A 23,167-nucleotide genomic window follows, 5' to 3' on the forward strand; every position below is an offset into this window, starting at 1 on the left:
GGTATAACATCTAATCTGACATGTCTGTCACTATTTGTGATGTCAACTCTCATGGATTTGCCAATGATTTGACATAAAACCTCATTGTTATGAGACATGGACCACATATATGTTGCAAACATCTGGACATTCTGCATATATATGTCCAGATGAGTGGTATGGCCTGTAGACTTTAAAATGGTGCATCTAAGGTGGATGACATTAACAGGCCCTTTAAAGTATTGCCATGGGGAGGGGGTCAACAGGCCTTAAAATGGTATAACCAACACACACGACAGCCACAGAGGATATGCTTCACACACAAACAGTACTACAGTTGGATGTATTGAGATTCAAACTCCTACTTACCTAGTTCTATGTGCTATATAGCTACCTACATATCACATGCGCCACAGAGCTTACAGACCTAGACAGTGTCCAACAGTGGATCTAAGGTGGATGAAATGAACAGGCCCTGTAAATTAATGCAATGCAGGGGGTTACCAGAGTGGAACAGGCCTCAAAATGGTATAACCAACATACACACAAAATCACAGCTGCTAGTATTGAGATTAGAACCCCTACCTATCAAGTTTTCTGTTCTACAGTGCTACATTGTTATCATGTGCACCATGGAGACTACATATCTACACCCTGTCTAACAGTGCTTCTAAGGTGAATGACATCAGCAGGCCTTGTAAAGTTGGGCAATGGGAGGTTTACTGGGTGGAAAAGGCCTCAAAATGCTTTAACTTAGAAACACACTGATGGCAGTACTGAGATTAGAACCCCTACCTATCTAGTTATATGTACTACAGTGCTACATACATATCGCATGCACCACGGAGCTTATATGGCAGAAGGGTGTCCAAAGGTGCTTCTAAGGAGAATGACATCAGCAGGCCTCGTAAAGTAAGGCAATGGGAGGATTACTGGGTGGAAAAGGCCTCAAAAGGCTTTACCATAGAAACACACACACATGCACACACACACACACACACACACACACACACACACACACACACACACACACACAAGGCAGGTGATGTGAGATTACAACCTCTACCTCACTACTATTACACAATGGAGCTCACCTTTGTACTGACATGTGCCACTGGTTACAATTGGTGTGCAAATATCTGCATCAGGACATCACTCTATGCCTTTCAGGGTGTCTCTCTCTCTCTCTCTATACCTCTCTCTCTATCTGTCTCTCTCTGCCCCTGTCTATGCCTGTCTATAATTGATATATTTGTATATGTTATCTATATATGTGTATATCACACTCAACAGATGCAAATATATCACATATGTGCCACCTACAGATAGCTGAGGGTAATACTGTCTGATGGGGGGGAGACAGTTAAGGTGTACATAGCTGTCTGTATGCAAAGACATATATGGACAACACAGTTGTATAGTCAGATGTGGGTTTAGACATGGGCTGTAATTCCCTAAGTGTAGGAGCATGCCCAGTATGACCTACAATAGTAGGAGTTGGACTCCATTCCAGAGCTAGCTGTACTCTTGTCCAGGCTTTTGTGTGCTACAGTTGATCGGCTGATGAACCTGTGTAAACAGTCCAACACCTCAGTGATATACTGGCTGGGGATCTCCTGGTTATTACCTGAGTCATATCCTGGGGTGGGTACAGAGTGCATTGGACTGAGCAGAGTTTTCCATAATACGTTTGGTATATTCTACATAGCACTGTGATTTCCTGGTATGTCAGTGGCATACCAGTATAGGGTAATGTAATGAACCGCTGGCAGACATTCATTTACTAACTGTATACACTGCAGGGAACCTATGTTACTGCACAAATTGTTCTGGTGTGCACATTCTCCATTTGTCTGGCCAGTGGTCCCCCTTATATGTGTCTCTTTGTCCTTCTGTAGTCCAGTAACAGGCTTTGTCCACAGTTGGTGCTGTTATGTATTTGTAGTTATGGGTGTGAGTGGGGTAGAAGTTGTAACATCACAAACAGGGTTATGGACTTCACACCTCTGACTGTACCTGTTTAGCAGGTTGTCCATCATTGCACCCCTACATCTGCTGTGGTCCTTAGATGGTTTGTGTTGCAATGTTATTATAAAGCTACATGTTGGCCATAGCTGTCAAACTCTTACAGACTGACATCTGGACAGGCCGATATATAACAGTTAGACACATGACCAGACATGGGGACAGGGTGTTAATATTTGCTCTTCCAAACATATACAGTTGGTAGAACAGTTTTGTATTAGCTTGCATTTTCTTGTGGGTATGATATCTGCTTCTCAGCTGTCTGTCATTGATGTTTTCACATCAACCTTTACCGTTTTGCACATAGTTTGGTAGGCAAATGCAATCTTATGACAAGCAAAACAGATATATGAGGCATACATGTGGACATTCTGTGACACCCAGTCATTCCTGGGGTATGGATGGTGCAAACTGACTTGTTGTCAGTACTGGCACAATAACGTGGCAGACATTTATAACTTGGCACTACACTGACTTATCACAACCTGCTGTTCTACTAGGCACTGTGTAGGTTACTCTGAGCTGTGTACTATCTATATGTGTGGCCCTTGTCCAGCTTTCCTGCAGTAACAAATATTGACTTGTGGACAGTGTGTACAACTCCTACCGTAGGTGTACCTGACATGCAAAATAGTTGGCACAGCCAGTCTTGAACCATGGACCCTATCAACCACAGTACTGTACTTGGACCACTAAGCCACAACAGCCAACAGTAAGTGCTGTCTACTTCCTGATAGTATTAACCACGCACAGACATAGCACATTGACCCCTGCATATTATGGACATGGAACAAGTTAGCAAGTTGATTGAGACAGTCGTGGGAATGTGTGGTCTGCTGCTATCACCCTACAAACATAAATGTTACTGCATTTCTATGGGAACATGGGTGTGTTGGGGGGCATACCTCTCAATTGTACAAATTTCCATGGACTGTCCAGATGTTTACTTCATATTTTGGGTCCATTTAACAAAGTATTGTTGTTGTCTTGGAAAATACTTGCATATAATTAAAGACCGACGTTAGAAAGTAATGACAGACATTTGAGTTTCAGACTTCTTAGCCTTTAGAGACTTAATGCAACTGCAAGACCTGTTCTAATATCACTAAGTTTGTAAGAGCAATATTTCATAACTGTCCCTATTTGTGGGCCTTTGCCACACATTTCTTTATGGATTTATACAGATGACTTACTGTGAAAGACTGAGAGGTGTGTATGGGACTCCAATATTGACATCCACTCATGTGACCTATGACCCTGCAGTTTCTTAGTGCCCCATATATACTGCAGTGAGTTTTGGCAACTTGGGGACTACTGCATATTCTGGGGCATCCAGTATTTGGCGGATATTTCCTGTTGTCCCACAGAGCTGTCAGTTGCTGCTGCTATCTCGGTAGCCCACCCTATTCTCTTGCATACATGCAGTAATACCATAGATATGTTATCACAGTCTACTACTCCATTCATTTGTTGTTAAGAAGAGTGACTTACCTTGTGCCTGCAGCAGTCATGAGGACAGTGCTTCAGGGCTGACTCTGTCAGATGCACACAGTACACAGCCTATACATGGTAAGGTGCAGGTAGTGTGATGTGTGTGGCATCCTTTTTACTGTGTGTGTGTGTATGAGTCGGAGTGAGGTGTCAGTCCCTGGGTCCCTAGGGTGTCAGTGTATGTGCTATGCGTTGCTTATTTGCCAAGGCCAGGGCGTACTGGGCATGCCTACTTCTGCCTACAGGGACAGGCTTAGGGGGTTCCTCCTCTGAGTTCCCCTGTGCCTGTGGGGACTTTGGCAATGATGGGGGGCTGTGTGTCTCTTCCCTGTGATGCTACCGCTACAGCTGTTTCCACAGTATCATATTGTGTAGCATGGCAGACACTATGAACATGTGCGCACATGTGGCTGAGGAGTACTGCAGGGCTCCACCACGTAACCGTGACTTGAGCAGCCCAAAGACATGCTCTACGATGTTCCTAGTTTGTGTGTGTGCCTCATTATGGCATTCCTCAGTGAGTATATGTGCAGTTATGATGGCTGTTATCATCCACGGTTCCAGTGCGTAGCCAGCATCCCCCACTATATGGCCATATGGGATGCCCCCCTGGCAAATGCCTGGTACAGATGTGATGCATGCCACATGTGGGAGTCGTGATAACTGCCATGGCTGCCAGCACACACATTGATGATAATGCCCTGGGTATTGCACATGACCTGGCAGTTGATGGAGTGATGCCCACCGAGTGGTGCTTTGATGTGCACATGAGTGCAGTCTATGGCACCCAGTACCTCTGGGTAGTGTGCTACATGGTGGAATAGATGCATATTGGTGGTCCTCTCCTCAGGGGTGTTGGGGGAATAAATGTGCTCACTGACATGTGCTAGCATGGCATTCAGGAACTGGTGGAGTACCCTGGATGCAGATGCCTGTGAGATCCTCATCATGTCCCCAGTAGGTCTTTGGAAAGTACCCGTAGCCAGTGTTCTTAAGGCTACACATACCTTTGTTTCCACTGGGATGGGTTCCCCTCTGTTGGCTCTGGGTCTGAGGTGAGGGCAGCAGAGCTCGGTCAGTTCCTGTAGTATGTCCCTGTCCACCCTGTACCGCTCTACTATCTCCAGCTTATGTATCCCATGAAAGGTTACCCTTGGTTTGAACACTCTTCTACCTCTCAGTCTGGGCCAGTTGTTAGCATCATCACCATCATCACTGAGTTCAACCTATAGCATGTAGAGAAGTAGCAAAACAGCAGCAGCCCCTATCAATTTGTCAGTTAAAATTCCCAATTTTGTACTCCAATGGTCAGAGTATGTGGGAAAAATTGGATTGAAGGGTGTCTGCATAGTTTACACTGGTGTGCTGCAGATGCAGCCTGTGTGATTGGCTGACTACTATACTGTCCACATGCCAGCTATATTATTGGGGGTTTGAATGGGCCAGTGTGAGTGGCAGAGGGCTCATTAGTCATTTATAGTTGATTGGCTTTTATAAGCTGTTTCCTTTTATTTATTTTTCAATTTCCTCCACTTCTAAGTGCCTCGCAAACCCGTGGCTTCAGTGTAAACATTGCTTAGCAGATTTGACCCTCCCCTGTACACCAGCACGCTTAGCTTTTCTTTAACCAGCTAAGCACAGCTTAGCAGCCTCAGACACCCCCCCCCCGCTTAGCTGTGCTTAGCTGAGCGCAAACAGGAGCCACTGAGCTCCAATGTGCTTACACAAATCGTGACACACATCCTTTTCATGGCAGCTGTCTCTTCTGCCTACACTAACATTGTTCTAACCCTTACACAGTTAGTACCTGCAGACATGGTGGCCCATTTTGCTATTCAATAAACTTAGCTCATTGACATACACCTAATTGCATATACCCTAGGTGCTGCACTACATCAAAGCCTATGTCCTTAGCAACCACTATAACCTGCCATTATATGACTCTGCATGCTGACCAGTGTAATGGGAAATTTCAATATAGCTTTAAATATCGTATTTTACAATTTAATTTTTTTTTTTGCAAACTAGTATGTTTGCATGTTGCTGCTCTCCGCTTAAACGTGGCATATGTGATAAAAACATTTAATTTTTCTTTAATTGCATCACTTTTAAATGTCAATGGCCATTTGCATGCCTACTGCACCTAATAGATGCTTTTACTTGAGTTGTCACAGCCACGGTTAGTAACCGCATACATTTTTCCTGCAGACACTTGGCACCTATACGGATGCCCTTCTGCTTCCTGGATCGCAAAAATTACCTCATTTGTACGGTTTGCAACAGCTGATGAGGTTATTTGCATTCCGCGATCCCTTCCATGTCTGCTAAGTGCTGGGAAGCTCATGCACCCCCCAGCCTTGTTTCCTTGATCGCTCAGCGGACATGTTCCGTGTCCGAGCATTAACACTATTCCTACATAGAGAGTAGTTCTGAGTAGGCTTTATTGAATTACGCCCTTCAGGTTTTTGCCAAAATAAAATCTTACTCTTACAGCACTTGAGTTATTAATGCTGTTTCATATAATATTTAGGTGTTTCATAGATACAGTAATTGTGTTAGTAAACAACTATTAAAGAAAAATTAGGATTTTTGCATTAAAAATTTCAGGACATTTGCAATTTTTCATTTTTTTCCCGTAGAACACAAATGCCAAAAGAGGGGCTGCCCTACTCAAAAGGGGTCAGGTGGTGGCTTTGTATTAGGACATTACCCCAGCGAGATTTTCGTGCAGGAATGGGCGTGGCCTACATAATTGACAGAGCTGAGTGACAAGCCATGCAGATTATACAGTGACATGGTGAATGTCAATTTTCTACATTTATAAATGCACCTTCGAAAGCACTGCATGTCCTGGGTCTCTGACTTGGTTTGTCACTTTGTACTTAACCACATACTGTGTTGTAGGGTAAGAAGTGGGTCAGAAGGGTAGTATGTACGCAGTATCCACAAGTTCCCATTTTGCACTCCATACCCATAACCAGTGCACTCCCACCATTCTTTTGTATAATGTTGTGCAGTAATTGTTTTGCAGGGAGCACACACACACACACACACACAACTTTCTTTAAATTTTTTCTGGAGATAAAGCAACAAGCAATATTCTGAGGCAATGGGACAATAACTACATGCAATAAATAAGACCTCCCAGAAATTACAGAACAGGAATTTTAAGTCTGTGTAATAGATTTTATACATGCAGCATTTTATGTGTTCGCCCCTCCCCTTTAAAGAATTGTAATTCTCAGTGTAATAACGTAATACTTTTGTATAACTGCAGTATATTCATATTCTGCGTTTGTTGTAATAGGTAAAAATCTGTTTGGATCGGTATACATTTGTAAGTGCAAGTTCTGCCAAATTATTTAATTTAACATGTAATATATCGAAGCTTTTGATCAATGGAAATTGGAAATCCTGTTACCAGCAAATAAGGGAGAAAAGGTTTTGTACTGAAATAATCACAACGGTTAGCATACTCATTTCTGTGAGGATGGTTTCCCCAAGTTTATTGAAAGCAGTTTTCAAAATAAATTCATGCAGGAAGTGCTGGGGGGTTGGCCAGTCCTTGCTACTGTGCATCTGGTGGGGTAATGTTCTAATACAAAACCCAGACGGCAACCACACCGCAGAAATAATCAGGAGTATTAATTTAATCTCATGCATTGACAGAACATGAGAATGTGAATTAATATAAATGTTCTGAAATAAAAGAAGTCTACACATCTAATTATTGCCATTATTTATTAAGCAAAATTATGCAGCATACTTTTTCCCCAAATGTTACTAGTTTGATGAGGGATTAATAAGGACAGAGCAAAAATTTGATTCAAAATCGGGGACAACTGATAGGTATACCTTCCCCCGGACAAATTGTTCGAATCATACACTCGCCATGCAAAAACATGCACATAGTAATCCCCACTTGCGGCTCGGTATATAGCAAGGATATTGTATTTCACTCGTACCAGTCACAGACACACTACAATAATGAAGCCACCCTCCTTCCAGTTTCAGATTACTGAATCCACACGACGGAAAACAAAACCGAATCCTTTCTTACACTACGTCATTTCAGCAGCGACTCCGGTTCAAGTCTTTAGCCAATGGAGTTATGATCTTGTATATGTCAAGTATTGACTAAGTGACTATTATGGCTGCCTCCTGTCAGTATGCACTAAACATGCATAAGTTACCAATCTTTCGAATAATCACACATGTTCACTGTATTTCTCTAAATAAGTCTAGGGCGTTTCACCGGTGTGTTTTTGCGAAAGAATTACACCAATGTGTTCAGTATAGCACATGGAACAGTAATGCGGTTCAGAAGAAAAGTGCCGTGGACTTGGGGAGCAAGTAAGGAATCATTCACCTTACCATTAGTAAAATATTCACAGGGATTACCTGCGGTTTGCAGTCAAAAGTATTTGTTCTGGTTGTTTCGTTGCTGTAGTTACTATAAAAACGAGAGCCAATGTAAAAAAATAAAAGAAATCTGAAATCGGGAAATTTTGAGATACTGCTGTTAGAGAAAATTGTGTTGGATAAGTTTGTAATTTATCGGGGCAGGTGAAAAGTTTAATGCAGTGTTAAGAATGGTTGACAGGTGTGCTTTGTACCGAAATGCAGCATTATACATGTTAAACTGTGGGGTTAAATCCAGCACATGCAGCTCTCTCTAAAACACTAAGACAATTTAAAAGCGAAGAAAAATAGTTTTATTGACCTTTAAAATGGCGTTTTTATATTCGGTGTTGTAACGTTATTTAAACTGTTAGTCTCATTACTTGTGATTGTTTCCTTTCTCAGATTAGAAGCAGTGTTGTATTTGCCAGTCCTGCTTAAACGCATTTTTAATCATATGTTAATATTGTAAAGTAAGATAGTTGCGGGGGAGTTTGAGTTAAGATTTACATTTTTGTGTTTTAAAGATTCATTCCATACTCTTTTCAACTTATGTTTCAAAGAAGAAACAAACACACCTGATGTAACCTGTGCAGTATCATCGATGAGGTCCAATCATAAAAATGCTAGAGTGAGAAAGATAATGTTCTTAAGTTAGAAAAAAAATCCAAAATCATGCATCCATTGTGTACAAAATGAGGGAGTGAATAAGTGGAATATGTGTGGTCTATGTCTTGTACTGTATAGATCTAAGGAAGTTGTGAAATGCATCCCATACACTTACAGTACAACCTCAGCTTATGTATACATATGTGTACACACACGTGTGTCTGTATGTAATGTAACACATACAACTCCATAATTCCTTGCTTAGTCTTTAAATAGATATGCACACCTTGCTGTATCAAAACAAAGCAAATTAATATGAACAGAGATTTCATCTTGGGGCTCAAGCCTTGTTGACCACCTAAACTATTATCAGATTCTGGAGTTCTGGCTTGGGTTTGAAAATGTTGTTGCCCCTTGGAAGCAGTGATGCCTTATTCCCCAGATGATGAAGTGCCATCCTAGAAAGCAGGCCATATCTTCTGAAGGGGATATATTTACCTTTGTTAATAGTGGAATTTTATATGGGACTGACTCTCTGGTAGGGAACTCCTAGAATGGTAGAACAAGTACATTAAATAAACAAGCTAACGTGGTATGGAGGTACAAAATTAAGCCAATTGAGGTAACTCTGTTACATAAAAGCAAGTGCAGGAATGGCCTACCAAACTATATTCTATCTTCATGCTGTTGGAACTACCATTGCAAAATGGACTGTGAAGTTGTTGCAGAGGTTAGATGTCTGTAGCTGTATGTATCTGTACAAAAAAGGTCTTGCCAAAGTCATGCTGTGAAAATACACCCATATGATACGAATGACAGTCAGCTTTTATGACTGTTTTTATATAAAATAGTAAATATTTGCCTTCTGTTTTTATAATTTGCACTGCAGTGTCTTGGTTTTCTTCATTTTTAGGGTCCTTACGTGTCTTACTGAATTAACAAAAACAAAATAATTTTGCTAGCCAAGTGAACTTCGTAGTGGTTACAGAAAAGTAGATGGGATCAAAGTGATATATGCCATACCCTATATTTAAGCATGCATGTATATGTTTAAAATAGGGCACAAATAGTCAACTTCATTGGGTCACCCACAGCAATGCTCCATAATGTTTTAGTACTTTGGGGCTGGGGGAGGAGAGCAAATTCAGAATTTAGTACGAGTCTCTCTAACACAGAAATATATAAAGAAGTTATACAAATTTTGATAAAGAAAGTTTAATGTAAAATGATATAAAGTGATATAACAATTGTTTAAGTGGATATTAGTTGGTTAGTGTAATGCCTACAACAAGGGAGAACATTTTCACTTTTCACTTCATACCCATTTTCCAATTCAAAAAGCAGTTCAATCAGGATGTCAGAATGCAGAAAAAGAAGATAGTAGAAGTAAAGCAAGCTGCAGTTCTCTGAGCTAGCTCAGGAAATTCACCCCGGGGATCATGTCAGTCACCCTGCTAGACGGGGGTCAAGAGAAGTAAATATTGTGGGAAGAAATATCCAGGGAATTGTTATGGCTAGGCTTGCATAGGCCCTAGGGCTGATAGCCTAGTACCAACCTATGAAATGTCATCTAAAGTTCTAAAGCCCCTTCTGGTGTCAAATTCTCGTAAAAATTTAGTAATCAAAGCCAATCCACACAAACTGTTCCAAGATGTTCTCTCAAAGCACCAGCACTACGAAAATCCCAATAAAAACGTATTTTATTTTCACACAATAAAAACAGTTGAGCGCTTTCATCAAGTGAAGACTTCATCAGAACTGTCTAATAAACTAACCGTTCTCCATTTAAACCAACATTTTACATCACCTGACATTCTTCCATTTAATTATATAATTGATTTTAAAGTGCTAGTGCCTAATATAGTTCCTTCATATAAGTTTACATCTAAAATAACCATATATAATTCATATATAAAATATTAAAAATATTGGTTATACAGCCCCTACCCATAAAAATGTAACTTATAATTCTAAACACCAAAAAGATTTTTTATATATGGATCATAAATACAGACTTTAAAAAAAAAAAAATAAATAATAATAAGTTAAAAAAAGTACATTTCTTTTACAGCTTGTGTCACTTGTACATAGCATCTAAAATAGGCTTAATAGATATCTGTTCATTTATTCCAGGAAAGACAGATGCATTTAATTTAATTTGCCACCTGATTTCCTTATCACTTACTTTCAATTTAATATCCCCACCCCTTGTGTTCCTTTTTACGACCTCCAATATTCCAAATTTAAACCCTGAACAAGTTGCACTATCCATCAAATGCTTCGATAGTGCATTATTGCTATCTTCTTTCTTAACTCTATATATGTGGTCGTAAATCCTATTCCTTAAACAACGGGTGGTCATCCCCACATAAAAACATGGGCAGTCGTTACAGGTGGCCAAATAAACTAAATTAGTAGTTCTACAGTTCCCTCTCTGATATTGTATTCTAGTTTTGTTATAATTAGACAACACAACTGCATTTGTTCCTACAATGTACCTACATTGATTACAGGTGCCACACATTGTGGTACCTAATCTCCCTGCTGTGTCATTGAATTGCCCCCGTTTGCGTGTGCCCCATTTATGCCAACCTTGTAGTATTTGATTGGGAAAAGGAATATGTCCTCAATACCCATTGGAACCAACACATTTCTGGGTATTTTCGTTTTTTGGACGACATTTTCATTTTGTGGAAGGGGGACCTCAACCAACTGGATAAGTTTCATGAATACTTGAATTCATGTAGTGAGCATTTTAAGTTCACAATGGTTAAACATCAGGAGACAATACCCTATCTGGATGTACAAATAAGTTTAAAGGAAGGAAAATTCAAGTCCAATATCTTCCGGAAGGAAACATTTAGTAATTCCTACCTACACTACTCGAGTAATCACCCCTGGGCCCAAAAAAGGAATATTATAAAGGGTCAGTGTATTCGGGTGGCTAGGATGACATCTGAAAGGGAAGATGTGGAACAAGAATTTGCAAAAATAGTCATGTTTTTTAAGGAAAGGGGGTATCCGATGGACATGATAGAAGACATCACTGGATACGTCAATAAGCAGTGGGGTATTAAGTACAAACCCTTGATAGGGGTGGGTCTTGTCAATCAATCGAAAGAGGATGGAGCCAGTGGTGACCAAGAGGAAACCTTTAGTAAATATGGTACGGCATGTGTATTGCAACACAATAACTTTAGTGGAGAGGTCAAGAAAATCATTCAACACAATTGGAATACCTTGAGAGTGGATGATAGGATGTATAAAATCGTGGGAGAAGTGCCCCACTTTGTGTATAGAAGGGGGAATAACATGAAGGGGTTGTTGGAAAGGAAAGTTGAAAAGTTCAATGACACAGCAGGGAGATTAGGTACCACAATGTGAGGCACCTGTAATCAATGTAGGTACATTGTAGGAACAAATGCAGTTGTGTTGTCTAATTATAACAAAACTAGAATACAATATCAGAGAGGGAACTGTAGAACTACTAATTTAGTTTATTTGGCCACCTGTAACGACTGCCCATGTTTTTATGTGGGGATGACCACCCGTTGTTTAAGGAATAGGATTTACGACCACATATATAGAGTTAAGAAAGAAGATAGCAATAATGCACTATCGAAGCATTTGATGGATAGTGCAACTTGTTCAGGGTTTAAATTTGGAATATTGGAGGTCGTAAAAAGGAACACAAGGGGTGGGGATATAAAATTGAAAGTGAGTGATAAGGAAATCAGGTGGCAAATTAAATTAAATGCATCTGTCTATCCTGGAATAAATGAACAGATATCTATTAAGCCTATTTTAGATGCTATGTACAAGTGACACAAGCTGTAAAAGAAATGTACTTTTTTTAACTTATTATTATTTTTTTTTTTTTAAAGTCTGTATTTATGATCCATATATAAAAAATCTTTTTGGTGTTTAGAATTATAAGTTACATTTTTATGGGTAGGGGCTGTATAACCAATATTTTTAATATTTTATATATGAATTATATATGGTTATTTAAGATGTAAACTTATATGAAGGAACTATATTAGGCACTAGCACTTTAAAATCAATTATATAATTAAATGGAAGAATGTCAGGTGATGTAAAATGTTGGTTTAAATGGAGAACGGTTAGTTTATTAGACAGTTCTGATGAAGTCTTCACTTGATGAAAGCGCTCAACTGTTTTTATTGTGTGAAAATAAAATACGTTTTTATTGGGATTTTCGTAGTGCTGGTGCTTTGAGAGAACATCTTGGAACAGTTTGTGTGGATTGGCTTTGATTACTAGTTGTTTGCTGTTCCAGTTACTTGTTTTTCTGCTCTCGTAAAAATTTGGAATAGCTTTAGAGTCAAGTATTTATGTTTCAAAAGAGTGATCCATGTATATTAGGTAAGGTGATATAGGCTTGTAAGATGTTACGTCCTCAAAAGAAACCTTGAATTGTATGTGTAATAGAGTTGTTGAATAGAAAAAATGCATGGGAAATTTGTGAGAGGGTTTACAGATGATTAAGGAAGCAGATTGCATATTTATGTTGATGTTTGAAATGGCAAGAACACTTTTTCACCTGTCTTTCTGGGAAACCATAAAATTCTGTAATATGGAGTACATATCTAATTGGAGGAAAACATGACATTTCTAGGAATTTGACATTTAGTCCAAACACTGATTCACAATAACTCTGCCCTCAGACATAGTTAGCAAGTGTGAGGGGGTGGAGAAAAGGAGAAGATGTGGTATATAAAATAACCCCCTTCCCCAAAAGAAGCACAGATAGGCAAGCCACCAGGACACCCTTAGGATCCAAGAATGGCCCCAGCAATACCAGAGTAGTCTACTACGGGGACCTGGCCGATAGGATGAAGTCCAAGGGGACCCAAAATAAAAAAAAAAATGGAGGGGGAGAGAGAAAGTGGAATACCTGTGGAAATATATGGTGTGGTGAATCAGGTCTTAACTTTAAATCACAGATTATGATGGACAAGTAAAGGGAATTTTTTTGCAGAGGTTTTATTGTCTGCTAATGCTGGTGTTATTTTTATGGAAAGGATGTGGTAATCCTCCAGGACAGAAAATGATTTTGTTGTTGAAAACTTAACCGTTATGTAATATAAATTCAACCTGATTAGCTGTTAGAAAAGTTCATTCTTATAGCCAAGATTAGCAAGCAGTAGGCAATGTGTAGTTTAATCTGAAAACTGTTTAGCTTTAAATGGTATTTTCTTTTTCTATGATGTCAACAGAAAGCTTGAAATATCTACGGGAAAACTTGCCAGATTTGCAGATGGATGTGCTTCAGTACAGGTAAAAGACCACTTTGTTTTGTTAAATAACTGATACACAACTTAAAGGAGAACTTTCTGTGCACTAAGAACTGCAGTAAACTTGTTTTAATCATTTTGTTCTAATTACAGTGTTTTTGAAATAGTCAGTCTTAATTGATTTAGTTTGTGGGTATTTAATTAATTTTGCCTGTATTTGTGTTTGTTCTCACTGAGCCAAGATCCTTTTACAGTTGAGACCTATGGTAAAAACACCAGTATATAGTAAAGTACAAAAAGCTACAGTATCATATTACATTAAGGGTTTTTAATTTAGGTAGCTTTTATATGAAGCAGCAAGCTGAGAGTTGGTTATTGAAGTGTTGTTATTTTAGTTTTACTGGTCAGAACAATACATTTATTTTTATTTATTTATTACATTTGGCATGCCACTTAATCTTGTTCACACTGACTCCTCACCTACATTAAACTATATAGTCTGTTTCCACATAAATGCTTACACCTCAGATTCCCCCAAGGCATGTGCCTCTCGGTTTTGTCTTGCATTGGTTTTCAGATTTTCTCCTAGTTCCATTTTTCCCATATAACCTCCTCATAGTCCTCCAACATGGTGTACTCTTTCCCCGGTTATCTATCTCACAGAATGAAGCATCTTTATTCCATCGTCCAGTACTGTACATATTCAGCCTTACTTTAAAGTCCCCTCCTTCCCACTATGCATGATCTAACTGTCCATATTCTGTACTGAAGTTTGGGCATCTCTCTTGCTTCTCAGTTCTACCTTTTATTTATTTATTAATTAATTAATTTAATTAATTACTATTTATTTGTGTTAACTGGCTAGGTGGTTGGTCCATTGTGACTGTTTTCAGCAATGACTATGGACACAATAAAGCAGATAGTGTGCAATATAAAGTGCAAAAATCATGGAAAACAAATTGAATTGTAAGTAGCAAGCATTGGAGAACAACAGAGCTAATACTTAACACACAAAGATTTGAAAAATACCTGTCTGAATAATGGAAAACCTATTTGTATGTTTTTTATTTGCTTACTGGGATGATAATTTTTCAGCCACCACAAAGGCAGAGAGCCTAATAGCTCAAAAAAGAAAGGTTTGTTGACAACTATTGTACAGATGGGTGAAGTTGTTAAAGGCAGTGCTTAAAAACATAGAAGATAATGGCATCACTCTGACAACAGCATAAGTAACTTGGTCTCCAACATGGTATTCAGCACTCTAATGCAACTAAAAAATAAGAGTGTGGAGGGAAACTGAAGGATAGGGGAGCTATAGAATTATCTAAAATGGAAATTAGGGGCTGGGGAGAGCACAGAATTAACCAAAACCCTAAGCAAGAGGATTTTTTTAAATCTATTCTTATGTTTATATTGGGGCATTTCCAGACTAAGTGAAACTGCTTTGCTTCCATTTTTACCACATCTACCCATTCTTCCCCTTGTCTCTTTTCCATAGCAACCACTTTGTTAATTATCACCCATGAAGCTGTCTTGTGTAGTTCTTGTACACCTTGCCTGAAAATCTCAAATTTCCCTTCACCTTCCATACCTCATCACACTGTATTGGTTTTGTAGTGATCATGAACAACTTCTATTCTGGGATTTCTCTAACATATTAAATGTTTTCCTCATCTCAATGTTTTATTTTAATAGTGGTATGAATTTCTATTCCAGGAAATGTATGACACATTAAAAGTTTTTTTCTCTTTCCTTTCTCAGCAGTTCCTTTCCATCTCTTTATCCTTTGTCATAGGCTCCCCACTATCCCCGTTCATCTCTGACATCCTGCCTACTACATGCAGAAGCTGCTCAGATCGCCACTTCACTAACACAGATTCCTCCCTGATCTGCACAGATATGTTCATTCCACTTAATCCATATTCTTTACTCATTTCATGTATACCACTCCCACTCTACATTGTCCAGTATCTCCCCAGTGTAAGGTATTTGTTCATTCAGATCATTTTTCATTCCTTTGTGCTCTTTCTTTCTGTTTTTTTCCTCCACATTGTCCTGTGACTTCTTAGTTATTTTGTCCTCCCTGCTACTAATGTCAGCCCAACCTTCTTCCCCCTCCTGTCTCTCACATCTCTGCCTTTCTCATCATTCTTATCCTTTCATGCTGTACATCTAATACCATAATGTACTTGTACTCCTTAAACCTCATCAACCCCCCCTCTGGCATCCTCCCAGTGTTTACTTGCTGATCCTCATTTTTATCCTCATTTTTTTCCTTACTTTGGTTTCTTATAGGTTCATACTAGGCTATCTGCCCGAGGGCATTTACAAGCCTAGCCCATCGTTTTGTGGCTTACGCCACCCCTTTAGTATGGGGAACTATACCCATTATTTTGCTGTGCCTCTGTCGAGCAGTGACACTGAGGTAATCCCTGGGGTATATCTGCGATCTCCCATCCATTGGTCAAGATTTCTCTTGAACAAGGCCAGCGAGGTGCTCTGCCTCACATGTACCGGGATTTTGTTCCACAGCATAGGGAGTCTTTGGGTGATGAATCTATCCCTCCAGCACGTTCTATTAATAGCCGTGTCGAGGTTTAAGTCTCCGCCCTTGTGGCTCTGATGGATCTAGATTTTTGAGGTGAAGCATATTCATCAAATCTGGGTTTGACATGGCCTTGTATGTTAGGCAAAGGTCACCTCTGAGCAAGCGTGGCGACTGAATAGAGCTGGAGTTCTTTCAGTCGGGCAGCATAGGACAGATTTTTGAGACCCTTTATCCTTTTGGTGAGGAACTTTGTGGCCTCTCCAGCTGCTGCAAGTGTCGGGTCAGATACATCCCGAATGGGGCATTCTACTCAATCATTGGTCTGATGAGTGATGAGTAAAGGGAGACTATGACCTCCCTTGATCTAGATGAGAATCCTTCATGATAAAGTGGGCAATGTAGAAGGTCTTCCTAACTACTTTAGCTACATGGGTGTCGAATGACAGACTACTATCAACCTGGGTCCCCAGGTCCCTGATAACTTCTTCTGTGCTCAGTGGATTGCCACCTATTTGGTAGCTAGGGGTAACCTTGTTTTTCCCAAAGGGTATGACTATGCATTTTTGGCATTTAACTTCAGGCCGTGGCTCTGGCACCAGTTATCCGTTTCTGTGAGACCCTTCTGAAGGATATCTGTGTCAGATGTGTTTTCTACTATGGCCCAGTTTGCAGTCATCTGCAAACTTTGTCAGCCATAACCCTCCTGTGTTTGCTTGTACTTGGAAAAGTAGATGCCAAACAAGAGTGGGCCCAGGACTGAGCCCTGTGGGACACCACTTGTGACAGGTTTTGAGTCTGACATGGCGCCAGCAACTCTGACCCTGTGGGTTCTGTCACTCAGCCAGTTTGCAACCCATCTTGTGATGTATGGGTTAACATTTAAGCTGATGAGTTTTTCAATGATACCCGAGTGGGGTATTGTATCGAAGGCCTTAGCCAGATCGAGGTAGGCTGTATGGACTGCCTTTCCCTCGTCAATGGCTTTGGTGACTGTTTGGAAGAAGTCAACCAAGTTTAAAAGGCATGATCTGCCTTTGACAAAGCCAAACTGGGTTGGATCCAAAGTCTGCAAATTCCCTATGTCTTTATTTAAGAGGTCCATTATGATCCTCTCCATGGCTTTGCAGATAAGGCTTGTCAAGCTAATGGGCCGGTAATTTCCAGGGTCGGTGGAGGCACCGCCTTTGTGAAGTGGGACCACAGTTGCAGTGCGCCACTCCTGGAGTGCGTATCCAGAGGTAAGACTTTGATTAAACAGCTGTCCTAGCTGTGGGTTTAATTCCTCATTGAGTTCGTGGAGCACACAGCCGGGGACACCATCAGGTCCCATGGATGCTGTGTTTTTTGCTTTGGAGAGAGCAGTTCTCACTTGGGCGCTGGAGATGTTTGGGGGCTGCAATCGTTTGGTATAGATATCTCTCCTTTTGGGGGAGGGGAGAAGTTTGCACTGAACCTGTCAGCCAGTATGTTGGCAATGTCTGTAGGATCAGTAATCTTCACATCATTTTGAACTAGTTCTGAGCATATCTGGGAGTTTCCTCCTAGGTTTCTAACATAGCTAAAGAAGGCCTTATGATTGTCTTTTGAGTCTTTAGCTATTTTTCTCTCAAATTTGCTTTGGATGATTTTATGAGAGCTCTTAGTTTTTACTTATAGTGATCAAGGGTGTCTTACCTTTTAAGGATTTTGCTCTATCTTGTAGTAGCTTCCTCCTTTTATTGTAGAGTTTGTTTATGGCTGGGGTCCACCAGACTGGACGCTTGCCTTTGGTACTAAGAGTCTTTGTTTTGTTTGGGATTGCCTTATCCATGCAGTCCTGCAGGTGCTGGTAGAAGGTGTTTGTAAGTGATTCAGCGGCTTGAGTACTGTTTTCCCGCTCGGGGCCTTAAAGGAGACCACACTAGTCTTTAGAAGTGTGAAGTCGGCTTTTGAGAAGTTCTTTACTGTGGTCTTTTTTATTTCAGGTGGGGGTGGGATGAGGACCTCCAGCGAGATTAGTTTGTGATCTGATCTCACCAGTGAGGGGTATACTTCCGGTGTTGAACATTGTGCTCCCATGTTCGTGATGATGAGATCAAGTATGTTATCTCCTCTTGTGGGGATGGTGACTAGTTGTTCCATGGCATTTGAGTTTATGAATTCCAGGAACTTTTGGGCTAGGGTGTTTGGGCTTGAGTAGTGTTCCCAGTCTATATTAGGGTAATTGAAGTCACCTAGTATGATGGTGTTTGGTGATACATTTATCCCTCTAGTGTTTTCAGGAAGGCCATGTGAGGTTCCTGAGTTTGTGAGGGTGGCCTGTAACATGCTACAATTTGCAGAGCAGTCTTGCCTATGGTTAATTGCACCTGGATGGTCTCCGATGCATCATGCGTTGCCACCAGTCTTGAGGTGTGGGTGTCCTTGATGAATATGGATACCCCCCCCTCCTTTCTTGGTATTGTCCGGATTTTGGGGCCGGAACGCATGATATGAGGTAAAACCTGATAGCGCTGGGGTGCTCTCTGGAGCCTTGAACCAGGTTTCTGTCACAGCACAGACATCGATGTTCTCCATACTGAGAAGGGCCTCGAATGCGTGCATTTTGAGATTGAGTTTCTGTTTTTATCTTTTTTCCTCCTCCATTGGAATGTACCTCATAAAATAAAATACTGTTAGCAGAACCTCTTACTTTTTACCATCCCTGCCAGCCCCAGACTCAGTGTGAGGTTCATTCATCTTTTCACTTAATTTTGTTATCCCTTCCAATGCCTACTTGTAATTTAACTTCCTTTTCCCCCCTCATTCCTTTGCATAGTTTCAGCCCAAGGTATTTGAGGAGCATCTTCTACATTTTGCGGTCAAAGGACCACTCTGTCCCCTCCCAATCTTCATTATCACTGCTAGCCTAAGTGCAGGGCAGTTTCAGGACTTCCTACAGTACATTTCTTACATCTGCCTTGCCTAGTATACAGCCATCCTCCGTTGGATGGAAGCGTACTTAATTCCACCTGTCTTGTTTTCTGTGATCTTCTCTATCTTAATTGCCAGTTCTTCCCTTACCAAAATTAAGGGGACAATGTCACCTTCTTCTAGTATGCCATTTTAATTAAAATATTCCGAGATGCTCCATTTATTCAGCTCCTTTGATGTGAGCTTATTGAGTACGATCACTATCCTGTTCCTGAAACTGAGGCTCATGCTAAATCCCTCTCTCATCTTGTCACTGGCTGTACAGGTAGCATATCTACCTTTGCTGCTGGAAGATCAGAGGGCTGTGGGTTCCATTCCCACAGCAGGCACTTGGATTCATTTGTCACTGCTGACACTGCAGAGGAGCGTAAGGGGAAGCTGCAGTCCTGAATGTACTGTCCCTTAGATTAAATATTAAATCAAAGACTCCTGTTTCTAAGTTGGTGGCAGCTCATGTAAATATAAAAGATTCTGTGGTACCTGTTAAAAAGACTAAGAATTTCAGTGGTGTCCTGGCCAAATTTCTCAGTCAGTATGAGCAGCTCCTCATGTCTCATATGAAAGTGGAATACAGGCCTGGGGGGACTAACCTGGTCAACAAAACATAAATCAGTTCTGCAGACAAATACAATCCAATGAAAATAATGCCACAAAATGTTAAATAACACTGCTGTACCATGTGAGGGAGATGCATGTCATTAAGCAGAGGTGTAAATGAGCTGGAAGATAACGTGCATAAATGTTTGGAATGAGTAAAGAAAGGATGAGCAATTTATATGAATGAAGTTATAGAACAGACAGGCATTAGAAGTAATAGAATGATTGCTGTTAAATAAATACATGTATGTATATGTGTGTGTGTGTGTGTGTGTGTGTGTGTGTATATATATATATATATATATATATATATATATATATCTATATATATATATATATATATATATATATATATATATACATGGGTCGAATTGAAATGATCAAAATGTCAGTATATAACTGAAACTTGACTGTGCCAACATTCAGATAACTGAACGTTTGTCACTCTAACTCCTGAAATGAGCGGAACAGGAAATCCGCTCATTTCTGCAATGCAGTGTGATCTCTGGGTTGGTATATTTAATTTGCAGGGCATTTGGGGGGGCCGTAAAATGATTGGAAATGATGGTTTAACAAATCTACACTGAATATTTTTGTGGGGTACAATCATGAATATTCAGAGGATTTCATATTTGTATGCAGGTATTGGTTTGAGGAAGTGTTAGATAGCTGTTCAGTACATTTAATTTGACAGGGCAGTGCTTAGATGGTATGAGCTGTTGCTGTGGTTTGTGCATTACGAGAGGTACATTGCATGTTATTAGGTCAGTTTTTAACAGTTGATGTGGATTGTCAACCTTTTGAGTTAGTTATTTGAAACTCGGTCTACTGACATTTCGGTCATGTCAAGTAAGACCCATATGTATGTATATGTGTGTGTGTGTGTGTGTGTGTGTGTGTGTGTGTGTATATATATATATATATATATATATATATATATATATATATATATATATATGTCTACTGACATTTCAGTCATGTCAAGTAAGACCCGTATGTATGTATGTATATATATATATATATATATATATATATATCTCTGTGTGTGTGTGTGTGTGTGTGTGTATATATATATATATATATATATATATATATATATATATATACATATATATATGTGTGTGTGTATGTGTGTATATATATATATATATATATATATATATGTGTGTGTGTTTGTATGTGTGTGTGTGTGTATATATATATATATATATATATATATATATATATATATATATATATATATATATAATGTATGTGCATGTATGTTTGTGTGTATATATTTGTGTGTATATATGTGTGTGTGTGTGTGTGTGTGTGTATATATATATATATGTATGTGTGTGAATATTTGTGTGTTTGAGTGTGTATATATTTGTGTGTTTGTATGTATATATGTGTATGTATGTGTGTATATGTGTGTGTGTGTGTGTGTATATATATATATATATATATATATATATATGTGTGTGTGTGTATTATATATATATATATATATATGTGTGCGTGTGTATATGTGTGTGTATGTATGTGTGTGTGTTTGTGTGTGTGTATCTATATATATATATATATATATATATATATCAAATGTGTATGTATGTATGTATATATGCATACACACACACACACACACACACACATATATGTTTGTGTATGTGTGTGTGTGTGTGTATATATATATATATATATATATATATATATATATATTTACATATATATGTATATGTGTGTGTGTGTGTATATATATATATATATATATATATATATATGTGTTTATATAAATGTGTTTGTGTGTGTGTACACACATACGTGGATGTACATATAAACACACACACACATGTATGAGTATATGATACGTAGTTGTAGAGTCATGTAAGCAAACTGCACCAGATCAGCAAAAAATTGTCTATCCAAAAAAATTTGAAAATAAACTTTTTTTTTTTTTTTGCAGAGGGGGTAAGCCACCCCACACCCCCTTCCTTGAGCATAGATGGTGGTTTGCATGTTCTCCACCATTCCATGTACTCAGCATCCATGTCAATCCCCCAGCCCTCCAGAGAGGTGAGACACCACACCCTTAACTTCCTCTCTCTCCCTCCTGGTCTGGCTTTTCAAATGCCAGGGGAATAACTGAATTCTGCTTACCTGGATCATAGTCCGGGTTCCATGCCTGCAAGGTTGTAATATATTACTGAAAAAGTATAAGGCAAGCCTAAATGTTTTAAAAGTAATATGTGAAGTTTTTGCCTCATGATCAGTATTACATAATTGAAAAAGAATGAAGCTGTACCAGAACTTGTGTTAATGAGTCTAAGTTAATCAGATGGCAGTGTGTAAAAGGAGATGTATATTTGTTATATACATTCTGTATGCGTATCAATATATTTTTTTCTAATAAATACATTCTGCTGTTGACTTTATTTCTGTGAATGCCATCCTTCTAACTTAATTTTTTTTTTCTATGTAATAAACTACTGTGCTGTACTTATAATCTCCTGTATGAATCCAGAATGCTGCTTTCCCCACTGTCCTCCTAATATACTTTCTAACCTGTTTACTAAATGTTGCATTTTCACATACTTAACCTGCAGTTCACTACTGTGCATCTTCCTTTCATAACATCTTAATTAATGATTGGTACGTTTATTCTGGCAGTCATTGCAGAAGATTGACTGAGCTTTTAATGAGCTGCTTCCTGTAGTCCAGGATTTGACTCCCTCAGCCTCCCTTTGACTGCTTTTTGACTGTGAATAAGTCTCTTAACCAGGCACTGCAAAATTAGATTAGGCACCTCAGTGTCTCCTGGACTGTGTTCCCAGTAAGTACCCATGAACATAAAATCACCCTTGTACACTCTTATCTGTCTGTATCCTGCCTTCAGCTCTGTCAGCATACAAGTCATCCAGAAACGTTTCCCAGTGCTCTTCCACTTTACCTTGTTGAGTTTTCCCTGTTTTATGGGGAGCACTGTTAAACTGAGGATCATAATCAGTCCTTGGAACTGAACTGAAAGTGTTGATGTGGAAGTTTGAGATTGTTGTTTCTCAAAGTATTCCCCATACTCTGAGACACAGTTATTTCATAGTTAATATATACAAGGAGCAGGAGTGTGGGATGGCACAGCCCTTCATGTTGGAAAGGTGTAGGGAATGAAGCATACTGCAAAAAAGCTTTAAAGGGGTAACATCAAGTTCTGGAATTTACTTTTTTGTTTGTATTGAATATAAGTTTTTTGTAATTATTTAAGTATTAGGATCACTATAATTGAATCTGTTTTCTTCTACCCCATCCCTTACAACTCCTGTTAATA

The 23,167-nt window shown here is 39.3% G+C and overlaps 1 protein-coding gene across 1 annotated transcript in view; it reads left to right on the forward strand.

Annotated features, from left to right (window-relative positions):
- Positions 1 to 7,582: 7,582 nt before the first annotated feature.
- The window catches only part of PNPT1 (polyribonucleotide nucleotidyltransferase 1), a 1,644,852-nt gene continuing 1,629,267 nt past the window's right edge, over positions 7,583 to 23,167 (forward strand). The window contains exons 1-2 of the mRNA XM_044055211.1: positions 7,583 to 7,848; positions 13,746 to 13,806. Of these exons, the coding sequence (XP_043911146.1) occupies positions 7,646 to 7,848; positions 13,746 to 13,806 (264 nt within the window). The 5' untranslated portion in view covers positions 7,583 to 7,645. The remainder of the gene's footprint in view (positions 7,849 to 13,745; positions 13,807 to 23,167) is intronic.

This window comes from Protopterus annectens, chromosome 1.part2 (genome assembly GCF_019279795.1).
Source record: "Protopterus annectens isolate FY-2018-M chromosome 1.part2, PAN1.0, whole genome shotgun sequence".
NCBI lineage: Eukaryota > Metazoa > Chordata > Ceratodontiformes > Protopteridae > Protopterus > Protopterus annectens.